The sequence below is a fragment of the Oenanthe melanoleuca genome, chromosome Z (assembly GCF_029582105.1).
Source record: "Oenanthe melanoleuca isolate GR-GAL-2019-014 chromosome Z, OMel1.0, whole genome shotgun sequence".
NCBI lineage: Eukaryota > Metazoa > Chordata > Aves > Passeriformes > Muscicapidae > Oenanthe > Oenanthe melanoleuca.
In genome coordinates this window covers 36,389,096-36,406,187 of record NC_079362.1, presented here as the reverse complement: position 1 = coordinate 36,406,187, position 17,092 = coordinate 36,389,096, and the positions used below count along the sequence as shown (strand labels likewise).

The 17,092-nt window shown below is 41.9% G+C and overlaps 1 protein-coding gene across 6 annotated transcripts in view; it reads left to right on the top strand.

The window, feature by feature from the left end:
• SPIN1 (spindlin 1) overlaps nt 1-17,092 on the top strand; it is a 52,170-nt gene that overhangs the window by 17,839 nt on the left and 17,239 nt on the right. For 5 of the 6 annotated variants that reach the window (XM_056513128.1, XM_056513126.1, XM_056513125.1 and 2 more), the window contains exon 2: nt 15,293-15,514. In XM_056513128.1, the coding sequence (XP_056369103.1) occupies nt 15,463-15,514 (52 nt within the window). In that variant the 5' untranslated portion in view covers nt 15,293-15,462. Of the gene's footprint in view, nt 1-496; nt 629-15,292; nt 15,515-17,092 lie in introns of those variants that run through there. The other variant, XM_056513129.1, reaches the window with a different exon arrangement.

The window sequence follows — 17,092 nt, the reverse complement described above, 5'->3', positions numbered from 1 at the left end:
AAGTTTTGTGAGAGGAACCAACTGCTCATACAGTTACATTGGTCAAACACAGATCTCTTCAAGTTAAGGGGATATGCTGCCATGCATACATGTAACTTGGGCTGTATTGGTGGTACCCCGGGAAGAATGACTTGGGGATACCCACTACCAAGAAGCCCAGGATGAAGAAGGACCCATGGGACACCCACTGGATCCCTCTCCAGAGCTGCATTCTGTCGCCTGGAGAAATAGGGTATAGGCCAAATGGACTGATATGTTTGCATGAGAACCTTTTGTATGAGAGCTTTTTTATATTTTGCATGGGAACTTTTTATGTTGAAGGAACATACCTGTAGTAACTGGATCAGGTATGTGTTTAGAGACCTTAACTTGCAAGTTCAAAAAAGTGTCAAAAAGGGCCTTAAATATGTTGTTATTAAAGGAATAGGGAGAATGTGGAATGTTGTATCTTAATAAAACTGAAAACTGAAACATTGTTTCACTGTTCACAATGCAGCGCCATTGAGTGAAGAAGCCCAAGGCAGAATTAAAGAAATTGCTGCCAGTCACTCCAAGCCCAAGACAGTCTTCTAGGAGTTAGTCTCAATTCCTGGATGATGTTAGTACTTTGATGCCTGGGACTCAGAAGGTAGGGGAAGTGGCTAATGAGACTTGGGTTGATGATTGCCATTTGATTTCCATTTTTAATGATTGGGATAGCTGTTGTACACTGTATGATTGCTCATGTTATTGCTTCTGTCTTTTCTCCTATTATTGCTTCATATACATCACCCTGGTGGCCAACCTATGAGCTAGGAACAAAGTCCCTGGAGGACAGTATTTGAGCCACAGGGTGGTGTAAAGGCTTAAAGAGCACAGTTTCCTGTCTCAAACTGTCAAGGCCACAGAAGGTGCTTGGCTGGAAGATAAGGCATCACAGTGGAAACTTGAGGTCAGGGACAGAAGGGAAGAATTTGCTACAGGAAGGTGCTAATTCTAGACCCGGCAGAGGCAAAATCTGGTTAATACATCCTGGTTAATGCATCAGGACAAAAATTCCCATGGTAGCAAAGTGGGCACATGCAAACTTCTGATCTTTAATTCTTCATCCTTATTCTATGATCTTAGTTTCACACTTATCCTAATTTTGACTAGGACAGGGTTAATTTCATCACAGTGGCCAGGAGAGAGATGGAGCCTGGAGCTGTGTGGGCAGGGCCAGGTTATTTTGTACCACCCACATCATCGCTAGAGGACGTGGCTTTAAATTGGGAAAAGTGATGCAGAACAGTCATTATTTTGTTCCATTTTTCCTGGAGGGCAAAGCAGCCAAGAGAGTAGAGTGTGGGCAGTCCAACTGGAGGATTTGTACATTGTTGTTTTTGTCTCAGGCCTGGGGAAGGAGCATAGGTGCAGACTGAGCCACAGAAGGAACTGGGTTGGAAAAGATCTTTTGAGATCAAGTCCATCCTATGACTTAACCCTTCCTTATCAATTAAACCATGGCACTGAGTGCCACATTCAGTCTGTTTTTTATGTCCAGGGATGGTGACTCCACCACCTCTCTGGGCAGATAATTTCAGTGCCCAATCACTCTTTCAGTAAAGAATTTTTTTCTAATGTGTAACATAAACTTCCCTTCAGCAGCTTGAGAGTCTGTCCTCTTATCAGTTATTGCCTGGGAGAAGAGACCAACCCCCAGCTCACTATGACTACCTTTCAGAAAGTTATAGAGAGTCACAAGGTCACTGCTGAGTCTTTTTCTCCAGGCTAAACCCAGCTTCCTCAGCTGTTCTTCATAGGACTTGTGTTCCAAGCCCTTTATCAGCCTTGTTGCCCTCCTCTGGATTCCAGTGTCTTAGCGTCCTTCCTAAACTGCGGGGCCCAAGGCCATTTGTCTGCCGTTGTTTTTCGTTGTCTCAGGGAAGATGATGGTGGCTGTGATAATGTCTGCAATATTCTCCTTTGTCCCAGGAAGCTGTGTGTCAGTGGATACAGTAATACTGGGTCAGTAGACTCTTATAAGCATTTTTTTACATGTGATCACCCTCTTTTATACACTGTTGTTATTAGTACTGTTCCAACTACTGTTTGTGTTCCTTTGCTCATTGATGCTTTTCTAGTGAATTGTTGTCTCAATCCATAATCTCCACCTTTTTGTCCCTTTGTCACTGGAGCACTTGAGGGGAAGAAAGGAGTAGTTTGGAACTTAATTTCTGGCTGGGTTTGAGGTACAAGAGCCTTGAAAAAGAAATCTTTTTATGAGAAGAGTTTCTGTGCACTGAGCTCACAGTTCTGTGAACATCTAGAGCACAGTTTCCTTACAATAACTGCTAAAGTTTCCTACACAGTGATTTCTTCAAGTATGTGGACAGATAATAGCAAGTTGATAATGGAGTTTTTTGCAGGTTATGTTGAGATTCTTACCTGTGTGGAAGAAACTCATAATTCCAAGTCTCTAATGGATTAGGCTTCAACCTCTGGTTTTGTTTGCTAGTATTCTTTGGGCAATTTGTAGTAAGGGTTTGGTTTCTTTTCCTGTTTTAAAACAAACAGAAAAAAGACCCCAAAAACAACACGCTTTAGGCTAGTACAGCCTGGGCCTTTTCCCTGAAACTAAAAAGTAGTTTTTTTGTGATCATACAGACTGTTTGAGTTTTGTTCAAGGATGTTGAAAGTGTCACCTTCCAACACTAAAGGATTCACAAAGAAGACAAGCCGGATGTTCTTTTTAAGATATACCTAAAAAGCAGTAGTATTCTTGAGGCCAGAATTCCACATTCATGTTGGATTGAGAATATCTGCTATATCCTGTGGGGTGGCATAAAATATCAAGCCATCAGATGAGAATCAAGATGACATAATCTTAATTTGTAGTTGCCCAGAAAGTCTGAAATAATCCTTTGTATGCAGTAGGATTTAGACACACTTTAGAAAGTGACTCATTGGTATATTTTAGAAGAGTAAGCATTGGATTCTAGATACCTAAACTTTCAGGAGAGTAATTCTTGCTGTCTGGAAAGACCTTGACTCCTAAAGCTGAACTTCAATAATCAGTTTCAGTGATATAGCATTAGTTAGGTCTATTGACTCTTATCTTGAGCTGGAAAACATTTGGGAAGTCTCACATTTCAAAGACACTTTTTCACCTATGTATTTTATTCATTTTAAACTACAATACATATATATGTATTGTAGTTTAAATTACTTCAAGGATTTCTTTAAGATAAACACCCTATCCTTCTTTACATAATGCTTAGAATTCTGAGATTGATTTTTCTCCCAGGTATCCAGGGCTTTTCAAGGAACATCCACTCCTGCCATCAAATGTGATTTAATGTATTCTTCCTGTAATTTCAAGCAGTTGTCCTGCATGATAGGGTCTAATATGACTACTCTGTGTGGTTTGAATGTTTGTTTGGTGTTTCTCAGTAGACAGTGGAAGGTCCTATTTTCTTGGATTTTTTATGCTATTGACGGATGGGTGTGCTAATGCAGACAAGAAGACACTTATTTTTAGTACCTTGAATCTCCCACAATTATGAGGGATATTGCAAATACATATGCATACCAACATACATAAGCGTAAGGGTAATGTAGATGCTAAAAATAATTTATAAGCTTGGAGAAAGCAACATCTTTTTGTCATTTAGCCTATAACACTTTTTTTCTTAAATCAGAACTAGCTGAACTAGCTGGAGACTGAGAATTCTGTGCCCTCTTGACCTCTTCACGGGTGCTTTTATTGCAGTTTAGAAGTGTAGTGAGGGAAAGTCAGTCTTGCAAGGTGATACTCTGATCCTATAAAGGTATTAAGTCTCTGAAATTAGAAAGGATAAGTATTTGTTTAAAGTACTGTTTTATAGTACCAGCTCTAATGAAGTTTTTACTGCTGCCTTTACAAAGCATCTCAAATATACACTGTCAGAGTTTATTTCAAATTATACCCATTGTAAATCTTAAATGCTGAATTGGATTAAGTGAGACAGGCTGCTTTAATGATACAACATGAAGGAAATGTAATGGAAGTATAGCACAAACTACTTGGGTTCTCTAACAGCTACATTTTGTTGATTCAGAAAGTAAAAAACAGGCCTGGATAGGAGACAATGGAAATTACACTTGCAGGATTTCTCTCTATCTGATCTTTCCATTAATCTTTATTTTTCATGTGTATAGGAACTTTTGAATGCAGTATTCACAGGTTGCCATCTACATGTGATCTTGTAAGACTATACTAATATTTCAAGTTAGTGAAATTAAACTGAAATCAATCTGATCACGGTTTCTAACTTTAAGAGAGCTGTGGTAAGGACATATGCTAAAAGATGATAGGTTTAATGAAACTTACTCAAACTGTTTCCTGAGATACCAGCCTTCTGAAAGAATAGTGTCCCTTTTAAAGCAACCATCTAATTCTGAACCTTTGGGATAATTCTTCAGCATAATTACTGTCAATAGTTATTGCTCTACTATAGTGTTACAAATATTTTTTGGAATTCCTCAGTTACATCACCTTTCCTGGTTTCACTCTTGTCTTCATAACTGTGGTAGTTTGACACCAGCTAGAAATCATGTCCCAAATAAACCACGTCTGTTCTCCCTGCCCTTCTAGTAAGAGAGGAGGGACAAAGGCAGGTGCTATGGGTTGAGATAACAAATACTGAAAGCAAACAGGGATAGCATAAGAAACACAGAGAATTAATCCTTTACACACAAAAACAGGTGTTTGCCACCATGACTTAGCTTTGCCTGGCCACCTGGGTAAAGACAAGATGGTGGTTGTTCCCACACTCATACCATGTGGTTTCCCCTGACAAAGACAAGGTGGTAGGTGCTCCTCGAAGTTGGTTCTCTCTGTCCCCAAGCCCAAGACAACAGGAAACAATGACGGACAAACCCCTGAAAGCAAGACCATCCATGTCACACTGCAGCACTGCGTCATTCCTGATGGCTACTTCTTGAACCAGTGACACTACATTTGACATCTCTACTCAGCTCCTCTAGACTCTGCTGTACTTGGCACCCAGAGCCACAGTCTCCCGAGAGAATGTTTTTGCCATTCGTTTCCAGTTGTGCTCACTTCAGCTTTCACTAGAGTAAGCTGTTAGGATTCCCCATCACTCCAGAAATAGAAATGGATTCTATCCTACGTATCTTGATGTCGTCAGGATACACGGTATGTTGGTGCCAACTAAAGTCTTATATTCTTATGGGTCTAATGTGCCAGGCCATCAGATCCACATTCCAGTAGACCTGATTATTCCTTTCCCCCTCCTGACGCAGGGCATCCCTCGGTATGGTCATGGTATTTGTTACTTCTTATGAATATGACCTGGGGGTCCTTTCAGGAGGATCAAAAATATAAAATCAGCTTTTTTTAATCTCTCTGAGGAGACTTGCCCAAGGAAAACTGGACAAGATTTTTTGATTTATTATCAAAAAGTTTCATGTGGTGGTTATCCTTCCACTCAGCACCAGTGCTGCTAGAGCAGAGGTGGATTTTCTGTCCTACTTCTTCACATATTCTTGGTGGCCATGCAAGTAGAACAACAGATTACCTTGTGATGTGTACCCTTGCTTTCGAGCTCGGGAGCTCCTGCTGCCTAATAGCAGAAACTCTGATCTGTGCTGGCAGGGCATGGGACATTTCCTCCTCAAACTTCTGGTAGTCTTTTTTAAATTGTCATTGGTAATTTTTAATTTTCCTGTTAAATTGTTGCAAGTCCTTGGACAGTAATTGCGCTGATGAGATGCAGTCCTATATTGGGATGTAGTTTCTTCTTCTTCTTCGCTTCTTTGGAGTTGGGTAGCCAAACTGTCACTTTTTTTCCTCCTTCCTTCTATGACTTCTCTGACAGTAAGTTGGCACTGGGATGTTCTATAGAAACTTCACCACGTGTTTTGTGTACATTTGATGTAATTTGTACTTATGGGGGACTGCTCATTATTTGAATCCTTACAGATTATCTCCAGCACAGCTAATTTTCTCAGATACTGGATGTCTTGCCTCTATGGTGTTCCACTTGTGTTGGTCATTTGTGCAAAGATACCTCTCCATCAGACTTGACAGGAGACTTGCAGACTTCCAGAGACTGAGAGTTTCTGGTCTTTTCAAAATCCCTTGGTCAATGCCTGCATTCCTAGACAGGGATCCTGATTGCCTGGTTTCATTGTCATCTAGTGTTGCATCATTTGCTGTGATATCCCAGCATCAAGCTTTCAGGGCAATAGGGCTCACCAGGCTGGTAGCTGTCATCTGTCTGTATCTCAGAGCTCATCCATGGATAGGGATCAGGTGATTATGTCTGGCCCTGTCACTTCCTCCGGTTTTGTGGGTTTCTTCTTCATCCCTTACCATGTGAATTGATTTGTTCTTGAATTTTTTCTTCTGAACAGGGATAGCTGCTAGTGGCATTGGTTGTTCCTCTGGTTCAGCTGCAGTTTGAGTAGCCTTGTTGCCTGTTGCTCTGCTTTCCTCTCCTCTCCCTGAGAGTGCTGTATAGTAACAAGCATGTCTGCTGAGTGGTAGCCATGGCCCAGCATGTTGCATAACTTGGAGCCTCTCTGGAGCTGTCCAAAAACACAGCATTTTTATTTCAAATATTTTGTCGCTTTATCCAGGTCCTATATTTTTCAGGGGTGAACTTCCAAACCACTGGAGCAGCATACTCCTTTAAAAGCTGGCTCATTTTCTCTGCCATCTCATGCTACTCATGTCCAGCTACATGGCAGTTTTCTGAACAACTTCCCTAGGTGTCTCTATCCTGACTTGAAACATTGTGTAGACTTCACTTATTCTAAATTTCTCTTATTCTGGACTGTACAAATTTGTCAGGCATTACAATTAGAATATGTTTTCTTTAACACCCTAATGGAATTCAAAATTCTCAAAAACTGTTGTAGCAGGCCCAAAAGAAAAAAGGGTGAAGGCCTGAGAAAAATCATCATCCTTTATCCCACCATCCCTATAGGCTGGCACAATTATTAATGAATCCTCAGAGGCAGCAGTCAAGGCTAGGACAGGTGAACATACATCCCAAGTGACCTACATTGCTGTTGGTGTTATCACATCGTAAACTTATACCACACAGTACAGCAACAAAGCAATCCTGATCCTTCTCCCTACTCTGAAGAAATAGCATCATAGGGAGCATGTATGGGAATACATACAGGGTTAAATACCACACCTCCATAAATTGATATGGCAGCTGTAACTAGTGAGTTCTGTACCTAATACACAGATTCTTCAATCAGAGTTATCTCTACCCTTTTTTGGCTCTACAGTGAGCACCAATGAATGTAATGGTTTCACAAATTAAACTCCAAATAAGCCTCTCCCTTTCTTCCTGACAAAGGCAGAGACTATGAGTTGAGGTGACAATTTAGTGAAAGCGAACAGCAGTGAAATAAGAAATGCAAAGTAACAGCAGCAATATTAATAGCAAAGTATACAAAAAGAGAAGGTGCCTTATGCACAAAAACAGGTGTTCACCATCTCCATCTAGCTCTCTGTGGCACCTGGGACAAACACAAGACGGCAGGCACTCCCCACAGTTGGCTCTCCCTGTTCTTCAGGCCTGAGACAGTGGAAAGCAATGACAGACCCCTGAAAGCAAGATCATTCACTTTGTGCCATGCCACTGCTTTGTTCCACATGGCTGTTTCCCACCCCACCACCGCTGCTTTTGCCCTTTTCACTCTGCTGGGCTTGATTCCCAGCAGCACCATGGCTTTTAACTGCTCTGCCAGGCTCAGCTGTATTCACCAGCCAGAGCCACACTCTCCTGAGAGACAGGAATGGATGAGAGCAGCAAGAGGGCAGGGTCCACTCAGCTGATTCCAGCAACCTCTCTGAGGAAGAGGTAAACAGAGTGGTGTCATTTCTGTGAGATACTTGGCCTTTTCTTTCCCCCAGGGCTGTGCCCTGCAGTGCTAATGTAGGTGTTATAGAATAGCAATATAAGCCATGCCCATGCAGTTCTGAGATCCAGCCCCTCCCTACAACAGCAAGAACTTACAGCAAACGTTTTCATATTGTTTTTCATTATGGTAAATAACTTGCCTGTTTGTTTATGCTAAAATGTTTTAGTAATTGCTATCTCTTGAATTTTAAAGGCACCTTGTCAACAAAAGACAGTGTGCATGAATTTCAGATTCCTCTAGTCTTCTGCTGAATAATCTGAAGTTTCATCACTATGGCATTGCAATGTGGAGTTAACTTTGAATTTTGTGAGTTTATATCTGTCATGACAGTGTTGGAAGGGGCCTTTAAAGAACATCTAGTCTAACTGCCCCACTGCTGGCAGGGACTTCTTTCCCTAGACCAGGTCAAAGCCTCATACAGCCAGTACCTGTGCAGTGGTACGTGTGTGTTTGTATATATGCACACACAGTTGCACACCTTGCTTGTTTCTGTACAATTGAAGACGGCACCTCTCTGGCTAGAGATAAAACTGAAAAAGCCATCATAGTGGAGAGGTAGTTGTACTTGATTTGGAGTCTTTCAGTTCATAAACATGTTTCTGGAAAGCATTATTTCTGTTGTTGTCAGCTGCAAATCACTTTTATCTTCAGGCTTCATGTACTATAACTGTACTTTCTACTCAGACGTCTGATCTTATTACCTACACAAAATCCTAGTGTAGAATAAAATAATACTTCATCTGTAACATGTACCAGTAGCTCTGAGCTGATTTATGGAAATCACAACTACTTACCAAGGAATTTAGTTGATGCATTTCAGTTTAGAATGACTTCATAACTCCTTCCTCATAACATTTTCGTGTAGTGCTGATCCTCCCCTGAGCAGCTAGCAGTGGAAATTTTCAGCAAGTTGTATACAGTAGTGCTTTAGATAGTGAAGTAAAAATGTTGAAATCCACCAGGTGGTGCCAGAAGGCCTGATGACTGGTGGCTCTGACAGCTAGAACAGACCTAGGTACGAGCCTGCCACTTTTGTAAGAAATTGTATCATCTGAATACAAGTATGTATACTATTACCCTTCTCCTTCAAAACTTCTCTACCCCTAAAGCATTTCTGCAGCAAAGAGTTCCTTCTGTATTCATGATGGTAAAATTTTAATATGCTAGTTAGGACTGAGGCAGTTAAAATTGTGGGCTCGGTGTCAGCATTAGTTATTGCTGGTTTTGTGCTGCTAACATCCCTCTTCACTGGATAGTAGAGCCATGAAGCTTTCACAAAAATGCTGTAAACAGCTTTATGCCATGTGTTGCAGTGAAATGCATGCAACTGTATGGAAATACAGAATGAATGTTAGCTAAAATTTAAGCTAGATAATTATTTTAGGTGGTTACATCTAAACACAGTAAGTCTTAATTATTTGATTAATACAGCAAACCCTGTAAATTTTTAAGACTAGGTACTAACACTACACTAACCAAGCGAGTTCTACCAAAGTGAAGGTAGTCTTGACCTCCCAGGGTATTACAGGGTATTACAGAAGGGAAGATAATCTGTCAGACCCACCTGAAGGAACCTCTACTATGTATGCCCAGGAAGGAAATAATAACCAAGGCTAGACAGTCCCTGCCTCTAGCCAGGGAGAGGCATGGGATGACAGAGTATTGGACGGTGTGGATCCAATGGCCTGGCACATGAGAGCCACAGAAACATAGAGTGCTAGTTGATACTGGTTCACAATGCACCCTGATACCATCAGAACATGTGGGGGAAGAAACTGTCTCCATTGTTGGGGTGACGGGGGGATGACAGGAATTCACTTTGCTGGAAGCTGAGATTAGCCAGACAAGGAAGGGGTGGCAGAAACATCCTATTGTAACTGGCCCAGGAGCACTGTGCATTCTAGGCATAGACTTCCTCAGGAATGGCTACTGCAAAGACCCAAAGGGGTTCAGGTGGGCTTTTGGAATAGCTGCTGTAGCAACAGAGAGCATTAAGCAGCTGAACACTTTGCCTGGACTATCGGAGAACCCATCTGCAGTGGGGCTCCTGAAAGTGACAGAGCAACAGGTGCCAATTGCCACCATGACAGTGCACCGCCAGCAGTACCGGACAAATCGAGATGCTGTGATCCCCATCCACAAGATGATCCGTGAGCTGGAGAGCCAAGGGGTGGTCAGCAAAGCCCACTCACCCTTCAACAGCCCCATCTGGCCTGTGCACAAGTCTGATGGAGAATGGAGACTGACTGTGGACTATCGTGCCTTGAATGAAGTGACTCCACCGCTGAGCGCTGCCGTGCCGGACATGCTGGAGCTGCAGTACGAGCTGGAGTCCAAGGCAGCAAGGTGGTATGCCACCATTGACATTGCCAATGCATTTTCCTCCATTCCTTTGGCAGCAGAGTGCAGGCCTCAGTTTGCTTTCACCTGGAGGGGCGTGCAGTACACCTGGAACCAACTGCTCCAGGGGTGGAAACACAGCCCCACCATCTGCCACGGACTGATCCAGGCTGCACTGGAAAAGGGTGAGGCTCCAGAACATTTGCAGTACATCGATGACATCATTGTGTGGGGGAACACGGCAGTGGAGGTATTTGAGAAGGGAGAGAAGATCATCCAGATTTTGCTGGGAGCCGGTTTTGCCATTAAAAGGAGCAAAGTCAAAGGACCTGCCCGAGAGATCCAGTTCCTGGGAGTGAAGTGGCAAGATGGACGGCGCCAGGTCCCCACTGAGGTCAGCAATAAGATCACTGCAATGTCTCCACCAACAAGCAAGAAGGAAACACAAGCTTTCCTAGGTGCCATAGGCTTTTGGAGAATGTACATCCCTGAGTACAGCCAGATTGTGAGCCCTCTCTACCTGGTCACCCGCAGGAGGAACAATTTCCACTGGGGCCCTGAGCAGCAGCAAGCCTTCGCCCAGATCAAGCAGGAGATCGCTCATGCAGTGGCCCTTGGCCCAGTCAGGACGGGGCCAGAGGTAAAGAATGTGCTCTACTCTGCAGCTGGGAACCATGGTCTGTCCTGGAGCCTGTGGCAGAAGGTGCCTGGTGAGACCCGAGGCCGACCCCTGGGATTCTGGAGCAGAAGTTACAAAGGATCTGAAGCCAATTACACTCCCACAGAGAAGGAAATCCTGGCTGCCTATGAAGGAGTTCAAGCTGCCCCAGAGGTGATTGGCACGGAAGCACAGCTTCTCCTGGCACCCGACTGCCAGTGCTGGGGTAAATGGGAAAGGTTCCCTCTACCCACCACGCCACCGACGCCACATGGAGCAAGTGGATTGCCCTCATCACGCAGCGCGCCCGTATTGGCAACCCGAATCGCCCTGGGATTTTGGAGATAATTACAAACTGGCCAGAAGGTGAAGATTTTAGTCTCACTGATGAAGAAGAGCAGGAACAAGTGACCTGGGCTGAAGAAGCCCCACCATACAACCAACTGCCAGCAGATGAAAAATGCTACGCCCTTTTCACCGACGGTTCCTGTCATACTGTGGGGATGAACCGGAAGTGGAAAGCAGCCGTATGGAGCCCCACACGACAGGTTGCACAAGCTACTGAAGGAGAAGGTGGATCAAGTCAACTTGCTGAGCTCAAAGCTGTTCAGCTGGCCTTGGACATTGCTGAGAGAGAGAAATGGCCAAAGCTCTACCTTTACACTGATTCCTGGACAGTAGCCAATGCTCTGTGGGGGTGGCTGGAGAGGTGGAAAAAGGCTGACTGGCAACGTAGAAGAAAACCAATCTGGGCTGCTGATGAGTGGAAAGACATTGCCACTCGGGTAGAGAAGCTACCCCGAAAGTCTGTCATGTGGATGCCCATGTTCCCAAGAGTTGGGCTAATGAAGAACACCGGCATAACGAGCAGGTAGATCAGGCTGCACAGATAGAGGTCTCAAAGATAGACTTAGATTGAGAACACAAAGGAGAGTTGTTCCTAGCTCGATGGTCCAAGTACAAATACGGAGAGGCCTGGCAGATGGACTACATCACACTGCCTCAGACCCGCCAAGGCAAGCGCTACGTGCTGACCATGGTGGAAGCCACCACCGGGTGGGGGAACCTTTAAGAACTGGGAAACAAACTTGACAAAGGCCGCCTGGATGATCAACACCTGAGGATCCATCAATTGAGCTGGTACTGCCCAATCTGAACCCTTGCACACAGTGGATGGAGATAAAGTCCCTGTAGTACACATGAAAGGCATTTTAGGCAAGACTGTTTGGATTAGTCCCACCTCGGGCAAGGACAAATCCATCTGTGGAATTGTCTTTGCTCAAGGACCTGCTTACACTTGGTGGGTAATGCAGAAAGATGGGAAAACCCATTGTGTACCGCAGGGATTAACCTAAATTTAAGTGAGAACTGTGTGTATGGTTTTCATTATGCAAATGGTAATAGAATAAGGGGTGGATAATGTGTTGGGTTGATGGCCAGAAATGTGTATTCTATCACCATCTGTTAAAACCGGGTGGTGTAGTGATTCCTTATCTCGATGGCACATACCATCTGCTAATGGTCCAACTTTAAGACAAGATGGGGCAATCATGTTTATCTTTTCCACAACCCATCCTTCTTCCAGGAAATATCATCTGCTGCTGGGCCATTAAGTCCCACTGTATGACTGATAAAATTATATCATCCCATTGGGAGGTGCTCCAGCCAGGGAGACCAAGCCTTTCCTACCTAGATAAAAACAGAGCTTTTGAACAGCAAGTTATCTGTCTTTCCACTGGATTCCAGAGGAATACCAGACCTTTCCACATCATCTCTGGACCTTCAAAGGAAGACTGCACCCTTCTACAGAACCACTGCTTCAGCTGAACCACACCTGCCACTGCAGGAGGACTGTAGCCACCATTTATATGTATTGGTACCAGCACCTGGACTGAGAGGGTGTCAAGTTGTATTCTGACTCTGTCAGGGTTGGGATTCTTCTTTATAATACTGTATTTCTATTTTAATTTTCCTTGTAAAAAATTATTATTCCTAATTCCCATATCTTTGCCTGAGAGCCCCTTAATTTCAAAATTATAGTAATAATTTGGAGGGGGGGTTTACATTCTCAATTTCAAAGAGAAGCTTCTGCCTTTATTGGCAGGCACCTGTCCTTCAAACCAGGACAAAGTGTATCAATTTTCAGGAAATCTGAAATATGCTTCCTTGTTAGTATCTTCAGAACTGTCACTATGCAACTGAAATGTAAATTGAATTCGAAATGCTTGTGTTAGGAAAGCACAAGTTTCATCTTCAGTAAACCTTTGAACTGGTAACACATTTCTAGAAAATCAATTTGAATAGCTGGATCTGATTTTAACTTCAGTAGCCTTGTGTCCATCTAAAGAGTATAGTGGAGAGCCTTATTAAGTGCTAGCAAATGAAATGTGACTTTAAAGGATTAGGAATAAGTTTTCTGTCTCTGAAGCATGATTTCAAATTTGGGATATAGTAATTACTGGGGATATTCTGTTTTCAAAAATGGTAGAAAACCATATTTTTTGTGGTGTTTTAGTTATTTTGCTACACATAACTGTATAAGCAGTGCAATCAAAATATCTAGTACTTTATATTTTTATGAATTGGAAGTCCTGTGAGGAGGAAGTGTATAAAACAGGTATTACAAAATAACTGCCTTGAATGACAGTTCAACAGCTTATTGTGAAAGGGTGTCTTACTTTCTAAATCTAAATAATTTTCACATTTTGTGAATTTTTTGAGGTGATGATGGTGACTTGGTTTATGTTTCGGAGGGATTTTTTTTTTAATTTTGTGGGGTTTTTTTAGATCAGAAGATATAATACAAGATTACAGTTATTTCTCAGCTAATAGCTTTTCTGGTGGAAAATAGTTGATCTCTTGTATGTTTATGAGACTGATATGGTAGCATGTCACAGCAGTGCTACGAATTTAGAGTTGGTTTTTCATAATCTGTGAAGCTTCTATATTAATGTATTTTAATACATCTGAGTTCAGTAGAAAAAATAATCCTTATGCTGCGTTTCCAGTAAAGTAGTTAAGCAAGCTAATTGCTTCCTGTTAGAATTTTGTTAAATATTCTTGCCATGGTATCATTTAGCATTGTTTGGTAAACACTGGTAGATTTCAGGATGAGATGAAATACGAAAAAACTAATAAGTTTATGTAAATAATTTTTTAATTTCACAAGTTCTTATGCATTCCTGACTGTGAATGTCTTAAGTTACTTCTTTCTAAAAAAAACCTGCAGATTACTCCCTACTGATTTTTCCTAGGTCTTTTGCTCTTTGTTGTTGTATTGTTCCAAGAAGGTAATGGGTACAACCCATGAAAGAATTGTCAAGGGTTAGATGTAAATGCATTTTTCTGTGTAACAGTTTTACCATACCCCAAGGTGTGTCACCCTTATGTTCCCTGATTTAGTAAGGCACAAGCTTAAGCTACACTTTTTCCCTCATCTGGATCACTAATTAGGGGCATTCTTGTTTTAACTCCTATGTGAAAACTGACAATAGTTTCCAAAACTGAGGTGAAAGAGGGAGGATAGTACTGGCTCGCAGATTAGAGAGGCCCTGTCTCTCACAGATTAGCAGTGACTTTTCTTAAGGAATTTATCTGATCTCACTTACCTTGTTTGTGGGCAGCACTGAAGTAGTGAATTCTACGCATAAATGCTTCTGGCCCAAAATGTTGCTCTGAAATAAGTTAACCTGTAATGCCTTGGGTTTTTTCATATGATCAAAAATTTCTGTAATTAAATCCTGAAAAGGGTATTAAAAAGCTGTCCTCACTTACCTCCCTTATCTAGAGGAATGTGATGACTAAATACTTTAGGAATTTGATGATCTTAGGTGGAAAGAATTGCTGGAAACTTAAACAGATCTATGAATCATCAGATCTATGAACTCTCAACCTACTCAACAAATTGCTGGTATGAGCAGTTGCTGCAGTGAAATCAGTGTTTTTAAAACCTTTTGTGTTGCATTTTTTTAAATAGACTTTTTTTAACTTCTGTGATGTAATGTTATTCTGCTATGTGAGTAGAAGCATGTTATGTCTAACCAATGGAAAAAGTTGATTGATGCTTTAACCTGGCAAGGGTAGTACAGTTTAATCTAAATTAGTAGTCATACTTCCCTGTGTTAAGCTCAGTGGTTTTTAAAGAAACTTTTCTTTCTCTTTGTAGTTGATGTAGTGACATGGTACTTTATTGTGACTAGGAGATAAAGTAGCAGCCCTTGTATTTGTTTGGCTGTATATATCTTGTGTTGCTGAATGTTTTCAGAATGACAGAATGTGAAGGAATACCCTATTGCATATGAAAACAAGCGTTAAGATGAGACTTGGTTAAGACAGAATACTTTTGTTTAAAAATCAAGTTACTTACACATCACGTGTTTTGGTTTTCAGAGTACTGTAGTTGAAAGTGCATCTTCTACATTTGAGAAAAGACAAGTTCTTCATTGAATGGTGGATTAATAAGTCTATCCTAAGACTGAAAAGAAGATATCTTGGAAGTTGGAAAGAACTGGATTTTCACCCTAGTCCAGCAGCTTTGCTGCTCACTTAAACACAGATGAATGAAGACCCCATTTGGAAAATCACCCGGTCAGCGGTCCAGAGCTGATGCAGGTGAGGTGTTCTTTCTGGATGGTTTGCTTTGCTTTTAATGGATAAAAACTGTTTTACTTTATTGACTCTTAGAATATGTTAATGATTTTCTGTAGATGCTAATGACTTTAGATATCATCATTTGTGTTTTAAAGAAAATTTACCTTTATTCTAGAATATCATGGCTTGAAAAGAGAAACGTAAATTTAGCAGTACAGATCTGACCTTCCTATTTTGTGTTGTGTCAAAAGGTATTAATCAGTGACCTGTGTGGGGAAAGCAACATACTTTTTATCACCGACCATTGTGAATTGTAGCTTCTGTGAAATTCTCAAGAAACCAACTGAACAAGTGTAATTGGGAAAGCTCAGTTAGCTTTTGAATAAGCGATAGATTTGGGTGCTTCCAAATACACATTTGATTCATTAAAATCTGAAAATGATACCGGAGGATTTCTCAGTAACCCTTTGGAAACTTTCAAATTTGTATTTTACCTGAGACTATGTCAAAATTCGCTGTCACTTACTTGGAACATGTACTGATTCCAATAATAATAGAGTTGCCTTTCAAGTAATAGCTACATGTTTCAAAAGAGAGATCCAGTGCAAAGTCGTAAATGCTTGGTTCAGTACCAAATGGAGGCAGTGATGAGCAGAACTCCTCAGGTGTCAGTATTGGGAGCAGCATTGTTTAACATCTTATTCAATGGTAGGGATGGTAGGATTGGGTGCACTCTCAGCAGGTTTGCTGATGACACCAAGCTGCGTGTTGCAGTCAGCATGCTGGAGGGAAGGGATGCTATCCAGAAGAACCTGAACAGGCTTGAGAGGTGGACCTTTGCATGCCTTGTGACATTCAACAAAGCCAAAGGCTTTTCAAAGGTGCTGCATCTGCATTGGGGCAATTCCAAGAACACATGCATGCTTGACAGAGAATGGACTGAGGGCAGCCTGAACAAGGACTTGGGGATGTTGGCAAATGAGAAGCTCAACATGACCCATCAGGGTTATACTCACAGCCCAAGTGGCCTCTCACATCTTGGGCTGCATGAAAAGGAGCATGAACAGCAGGTTGAGGGAGGTGTTATTGCCTCTGTAGTCCACTCCAGTGAGACACCATCTGGAGCACTGCATCCAGCCCTGGGGCCCCTAACATAAGAATGATGTGGACCAGTTGCAGTGAGTCCAGCGAGGGCCATGAAGATAATCTGAAACCTGGAGCACCACTCCCACGAGGACAGATTTCAGGAGCTGTGGTTGGAGCTCTCAGCTTGGAGAGAGAAGTCTTCAGGGTGACTTAATTAGTATTGCCTTTATGAAGAAATTAAGAAAAATTAAGAATTAAGAAAAAAGATCGTGGATGTGAATTGCTTAGAATTGCAGTGAAATCTTTTCTGCAGAATTAGAATTTGGTTTATTGTCTGTACTTCTGACCTACTTCAGTTAAAAGACCTCCTTCCTCTTTTAAGTTGAAGTTGAGCAATACTATCTCAACTAGGTGTGAATCAGCACCCTGAAGTGTATCTTAGGTCCCTGAAAGTAATTCTGAAATAGTCTCCAGATACAGAGTGGAATTACTGCTATTCCCACAGGTAATTCT